The sequence below is a fragment of the Anopheles arabiensis genome, chromosome 3, assembly GCF_016920715.1.
Source record: "Anopheles arabiensis isolate DONGOLA chromosome 3, AaraD3, whole genome shotgun sequence".
NCBI classification, from domain to species: domain Eukaryota; kingdom Metazoa; phylum Arthropoda; class Insecta; order Diptera; family Culicidae; genus Anopheles; species Anopheles arabiensis.
Genome location: NC_053518.1, coordinates 57,660,918 through 57,667,845, shown reverse-complemented (window position 1 = coordinate 57,667,845; position 6,928 = coordinate 57,660,918). Strand labels below are relative to the sequence as shown.

General features: G+C 35.7%; 2 protein-coding genes across 2 annotated transcripts; both read right to left on the bottom strand.

The window, feature by feature from the left end:
- Positions 1–3,776: 3,776 nt before the first annotated feature.
- On the bottom strand, positions 3,777–4,809 carry LOC120900811 (probable chitinase 10). Its single transcript, XM_040308289.1, has 2 exons — positions 4,718–4,809; positions 3,777–4,653 (listed from the first exon to the last, which is right to left on the bottom strand). Exons 1-2 carry the CDS (start codon positions 4,719–4,721, stop codon positions 4,052–4,054), a joined length of 606 nt encoding a protein of 201 aa, XP_040164223.1. The 5' UTR covers positions 4,722–4,809; the 3' UTR covers positions 3,777–4,051.
- An 11-nt stretch (positions 4,810–4,820) lies between these two features.
- On the bottom strand, positions 4,821–5,826 carry LOC120900809 (peritrophin-1-like). The gene is made up of 3 exons (XM_040308286.1): positions 5,795–5,826; positions 5,113–5,708; positions 4,821–5,044 (listed from the first exon to the last, which is right to left on the bottom strand). Exons 1-3 carry the CDS (start codon positions 5,808–5,810, stop codon positions 4,997–4,999), a joined length of 660 nt encoding a protein of 219 aa, XP_040164220.1. The 5' UTR covers positions 5,811–5,826; the 3' UTR covers positions 4,821–4,996.
- Positions 5,827–6,928: the final 1,102 nt, after the last annotated feature.

The window sequence follows — 6,928 nt, the reverse complement described above, 5'->3', positions numbered from 1 at the left end:
GAAAACGCCGTTCATCCGGGCTCATCGGGACTTGACCTTGCCCGGATACTCGAATAACATATACAATGGTCCAAAGTATATACTTTACCACAAATGCTCGAAACTTTCAAATATTTAAAGTTATGCTAAAACCTAGCTAGTATTTATTAACTTCATGTTTTAGCAATGAGAATATTTGAAATTTGCAATGAATTTTAGCGTTATTTTTTGTTATAATGGTTTTTTTTCTTCAAATTTTTCCGCATGCGTCAAACGGTTTTCAGCCAAAAATAAGTCTTAATTTCGTGTAACTTTGCTTGCCTTATTAGCCAATAAATTAAGAGTTATATATATATATATATATATATATATATATATATATATATATATATATACGTGTGTATATATATATATATATATATATATATATATATATATATATATATATATACATATATATCTCTGACCAATTTCAAACTCAACAAAACAGAATTTTTAGGAGGAGTTACAGAAGTCGCGATCATTATGTTTTGGTATGCCAAGCGTGTTACAATACTTCCAAACTACGGCTTTGAGGTAATGTATAAATGTAACATCGGTGTATTACGACTGTAATAACCTGTATTATTGTCGCAGCGGTAAAGACGTGTTTAAAAATTGTCGTTGGCGTTAAGTAGCTATGCAGTGCAGTTTTAAAGTACAGGCAGGGATGTCCCAAATCAGGTATTTTCAATTTCCGGAAAAAAAATCCACGGATAAATTGGGCGGTTATTCAATGATGCAACGGTTAATCTCAGCTTTAGCATATTGGATGTAATTGATATCTATTACATGGCTATGAAATTTGACGTGAGGGTAACATGTCCACCCCCACAGGCATGAGTGCACAAAGTTTAAGTGATTCCACTAGAACATATCTTAAACGAAGTACATAGAAAACATCAGTGCTGCAACTTCTAACAGAAAGTGCTTAAACACTTGTATGACCATTCGTGTCTAGAATCATTTTTATGTGGCCAGCCAAGAAAATTTTGTTACAAATGGGGCCCCCAGATCGAAACGTGTTGCAATAGGCATCCTTGTTTTACATTAGCAATACGACTTGACCATTGAAACCAGTATAAACATATATTTAATATGTATTTAGTATTTAACTTCAAAAGCTGTTAATTCAATTGATTGATAAATGCAAACATATATGCCCTTGCTTAAACCGTATTTGTACGACAAATACGCAAATTATCCAGCTCGATCAGTGGATAATCTGTTAAGCGTTTTGTTGTGCATCCTCTCAATCTTGCAAAAAAATCGTTCAACTGTTTTCAACAATTCCTTTTTTACGGTCATGTTAATTACAAACAAAAATTTCATGTCCATTTTTTATGAGATCCTAGTTGCCTACCTTCTATTATGTACCAAATGTAACGGGTAAACAGCTTTGATTAATCGAGTTTTTTCTTATTGATATGACATGCTTCCATAGAATTTGTTAAAATCTTATAGTTATCAATTTGAAGAAAAAGTATTTGCTCTTCATGATTGAATATGTTGAAAACTTTATGAATAATCAGATTGCCCTCTTGAAAATATGGAACAATCGTTTACAAACCGTGTTCCGATTGCACGACATCTTCGATGAAAAAAATAAAGGTCTGGATTCATAGGGCCGTTAGAAATAGAATAAAATTAATTAATCATTTAGGTAAAGAGACCATGCATTTGCCTAGACTGCGTATAAGAATATGAAAAAGTCTGTTTCATGTAAACTTTCGAGAAAGATTTTAAATATTGGGCCCTTTCCGTTTTTAGATCGTAGGCAGAAATTTCAGCCTGTCAGCTGTTTGCATTGTATAGCAGTTTACGAGGCTGTCAAAGTGGGTATAATATGCAGGTGGGCTTATCCCAAGATGTATGTATATAGGAGGCTGATTTTTATTGCTTCTGATTATGAATGAAAATTTTAAGAGTTTTTTTGTGCGTTTGGGCAAAAGTTTTCACCCGTCCTGTCAGAAAGTGGCGTTCAAATTTGTTTATAAAAACATGCTATAAGACCACTTAGTCTACATACACTTTGATTCAAGATGCCACCACCTTATCTCTTTAGCACCTTGGGATAAATGAAACCCCCAGTCAGACAAATCGGATTTAATTTACCCCTATGTTTCCATTAATTACTGGTAATTTAAGAGAAATTTAATGGTAAATTAGCAGTCATTAATTTACCCATTCGAGCAGTTTTGATAGATCCTACTCCTTTCTCTATTTTATTTTTATTTTTTTTTTGTCGGCCAAATTGTTGATAAATTACACGAAATGTATTATATTACAGTTGTATGGTTATATCTAATCATTTTCCTTAACTTATACAAAGTCCTTTTTCCAGTAAACTCGACATGAACAGCAACTTCACCCGGAGAAGGTTATGCACAATTAGCACTAATAAACGCAATTTCTAGGCAGATTTTTACATTTTACAGTTTTAAACACACCGCCTACGTCTTCTTCTACTAAAGGATAATTAAAACAATACTCTTTTTGTTCTTTTTTACATCTTTTCACTGAAACAAACGACAACACTTCGTATCGCTAAATTGCTCTTGTAACTGACATAAACTGCTCGAATGGATAAATTAACAGAAGGCTGTCTGACTGGGACACCACCTTGTTTTGCCAATTTTTAGAGCAGGTGCTCGAATCTAATTCTAGCTTTGAGGCTAGAGATTATTCTAGCCTGAAAAATGCATGCTAGTTTTGTGTGCTTTTTTGTATGGAGTGTTTACATGATTTTAACCTCCAACTGTCAAACTCCATTTAAAAAAGCGGACTAGAATCGTAAAGGGCCCTATTAATCGAAAAACGAAAAGGTAGAAACCCGATACGATTTTTGTTTCTATGCTATTCTCAAATTGACTCCAATTTTGTTGTTTCATTTGTTTTGTTTTTTTTTTGTGTGGTTGGCCGTATGTGATTATGTTTGTCTATTCAAAAGCATGCGGTTAATTAATCGTGCCAATAACCAGTATCATTTAATGCACCTACGTCTTTAACGACATTCATAATACCGCATAGCACACAGCCAAGTGTATAATAATAAATAATAAAATATCTGGGAGGAGTGCACACCATAATGTTACATTTATAATAAGAAAGAGAGCTCAAGATTTGTTTCGGAGTCTGCAGGGACTCAAAAATATTAAGGTAGAAGAGCAGCAATAATGTTATCATAAAGGGCATATAAAGTTTCCTGTGTGAAATCGCCAAAATAAATTCATAAGCTTGAAACGATAAGGACGGTCACACAAGAAAGAACAGGGTACATCAATGAAGAAATGGAAAATACAAACAAAACTAGATTAAAAGACGGTGTAGACAGTATAAAGTTTAAGATAATATCAACAAATACTTTAGCCATAGTACACATAAAAGCCTTGCCGCTATAATTACTAACACAAGAAAGGTTGTCTTGTTGTGCCCATGAGTACAAGACAAGTTAACTTTCACATGAAGAAAAAAGAAGAAAAACAAGAACAAATTTAATATAGTAAAGCTAGCTGGGATGCAATAGCAGGTTTGTGTAGCAAAACAAGAAAATTAAGGGGACAGCTATACAAACTAGAAGCTGTGTATTTACGTGCGGTTGTAGGTGCGGAAAATGCTTGCTGCATATTTGAAATCTCTACGTAAACAATTAATGAGTGATTTCTTGGATAACACATACAAACTGAGTATAATTATAACTTGTTTTATACAGATGAGTTTAGTTTAACATGCGCTGCTCGACAACTCAACCATGCCAATTTATTTACTTCTTTCAATTTGTTTGTACGATATTGTTCCGCTCGAAAATGATCGCGTTTTATTGTTTAGGTTACAATGATATAGGCCAGTAAGTATTTATAATGTGTTGTAAATTTGTAAATATGTGTTGTAAACGTTTATAGTAAAACGTTTTCATAATGTGTTATGAACGTGTTTGATATGACAATAGAACCATTATTTTATTCAATGAAGTGGTATGTTTCCTTTATAAACAGTATTTTTTCAGTAATCCCAAACACCTATTCTGATCAGTTCATACGTCGGAAGTTCCTGGCGGACAAACATAGCTGGCGGGATCAACGCAATCCGATACGGTACGGCTAAAGACGGCTGCACCGGCGCATGTACGCACCACAGGATCTAGTTTATTGCAAATGATATATTTTTTGCATGAACTTAGCACTGGATACAAAGTGGTCGGTAATGCTGTTGCTGGATCAGTCGTAAGACAAGGATTCTCAACACATGAACTGTTGCTTGCCAACACGCAATCTCCATAGGCTGAATCAAACAGGGTACCCTCAGCACAAGTTCTGTTATATGCTGTTTCGCCGACGCACAATGTATAACTGGTGCATATATTTGGTATCTCCACGGCCTTTAGTGCGGTGTTTCCTGTACAAGGCCCGATAGTGCAAGGCACATTTTCTGGAACATCACACAAGCTTCTGGAAGCATCGAAGTATTTCTGATCTGGGCAAGACTGCAGTGTAGCTACCCCCTGATAGCAGGTGTAGTATTGATTGCAATTAGTTGTATCGGGGTGAAACGAAGTTACTGTGCTATCACAAACCGGAGGTGTTTGGGTAGCACACATACTAACTATTGACAACAGTAGCAAACCACGTACTGCGTCTAACCGAACGTACAAAAAGATATGTTAAAACCTTTAATCGCTCTGTAGCAGATACTTACTTACTCATTTCTCAGCTAGTAAAAGTCACACTTGGCGTATGCTATGAATGGTTCGGATAAGTCTGCCAGTGTATTCTTTCAAATAACTTGACGTTGTTAGTGCAAACTTGCTTATATAGCTTCAATTTGTATGTCTCACGATTAACACCCCGCAGACGTAAGCCATGTTGAGACACATGAGGCTAGATAACAATGTTTAATTTCACGTCACAACTTTTGGGTGTTCAGTGTCTTTATTTGCATAACAGCAATATACGACAGACCTAACCAATTCCAACTTCTTCTACCAAAGAGCTCTATTCATTACAGGTGCGTCGGTAGCAATTTCACTCTAAATAGAAACAAAATAAAAATATTTGTGAACATTCGTTTTGAAGAGGAAATAGTTATTATACTTACAGTACAGCCATCACCCTCAAAGCCAGCTACACAACTCGTTGCCTGCTCATCAAAGAACAGTCCTGGAGCGCATTGCCGAACAATTCCTTCGCCATTCAAACATAGGATATACTCTTTGCAGTTTCCTGGGTTTGGATAGATTTCCAGGATAGGAGGGTCTGGCGGTGGTTGTGTGCAGGGATTTACTACGCAATCTACCTCGCTTTCCAAATTACATTCTTGTAGTGCTGGATCAAAAAACAAGCCTGGCTGGCATGAACTTTCATAAGCCACTCCACCAATGCATCGTATGAAGTCTGTACATGAGCCATTAACGGGCAGATATACAATTTCATTCGGTGGGCAGTTGTTCACGACGCAGTCTACATTCTCAGGAATGTCGCATAACAAATTAATTGGATCGAAATATTTTTGATCAGGACATGTCTGCTCGTAACCTTTGCCGCCGTAGCACGAAAAGTACTTGGTACATTCAGTTGGATGGGGGAGAAATCCGTCAGCTGTCGCCGTTTCCACACATGGATCACTCGCTGGAGACTGAGTTGTAGTTGTTTGTGCCGCGGCACAACCAATAATAGCCACAAGAGCAAGTAATACTAGCACAAAAAACACGGTGTTACAAACGAAAGATTCACAAATCGTGTTTTCTCATTAATACTCAGCCTCTGTTAAACATACTTACTTGTTGCTTTTATCATCCTGATCTTACAGTGATAATTTTAACACAATGTTCGCGGCTCAATATCGTTGGTGTTTTATACGTTTTCGAGAGAACGGTAGCTATCTAATCGATTTCAAATCAAATCGCTTATGGTGGTGATTTAAGCTCTCTCAGACATGCGGATCTTTCGAACACAATAGCGTAACCATTTGTGAACTGATAGCAAATCGCTATCAAAAAATTGTCATGATAGAATATTCGTCATCAGAATATCTGTTGCGACATTCAAGGCCTTGGAAATGCTCATTTTATTTTGAAGTACAATACATACGTCAATCTAGGGTTGTCAAACTCATTGGTTGTAATTCTTTTGTTGGCGGTAAAATATATTTAATTTAATAATAAATAAGTGAATCTGAATGATGAGTTAATTGTCAATACAATCAATACAAGTGTCAATACATCAATACCTTAATATTAAACGAAGAAATGCGCATGTTTTTGCATAATATCTTAAGATTTTTGAATGAATATGATATTGATATGATATTGATATTGATAAGATGATATGATAAGAATGATATTTATTCAACTATTTTTCATACAAGATTTTATAGCTATAAACAGACTAAAGAGCAAAGTTTATGCAAAAGGACAGAAAACGGAAACATCTATGGTTTGTGATCTAAAACAATGGTTTAAAAGTTTGACTTTCCTGTCTCCTGTCTAACGAGTCATTGCTAGGTGTACTTTATCGATATGAGATACAGATTAACAGTATATAGATTAAGTAGAAGAAAAAACGAGTTTAACGTACATTCATCAAAAATGTTGTTATTATTAGTTCAATGACATTCGACATTGTTTTCAGACCAAATATGTGAAGCTCATTGAAACTCGATATACCGGTTTTAACAGTTGTGGATAGAGTTAGTAGATTGATTCGGAATTTACCACCTGCAGTGTTTCCAAGTTGTTACAACTTTTCATGGCATTGTACAGACTGCATATCTTTTCGATAACTTCTTCTTCTTTGGCACAACAATCGTTGTCGGTCAAGGCCTGCCTGTACCCACTGACGAAGTGAGCTTGGCTTTCAGTACCTTATTGTTACGATTGCAGGATAGTATGGGGACACGGTCTATTCGGGGCTTG

What these genes read in the sequence shown, in the direction of transcription:
- LOC120900809 (XM_040308286.1), bottom strand. An exon ending in TTGAGGGTGATGGCTGTACT is followed by an intron (nt 5,045 to 5,112) that starts GTAAGTATAATA and finishes GTTTCTATTTAG; the next exon opens with AGTGAAATTGCTACCGACGC.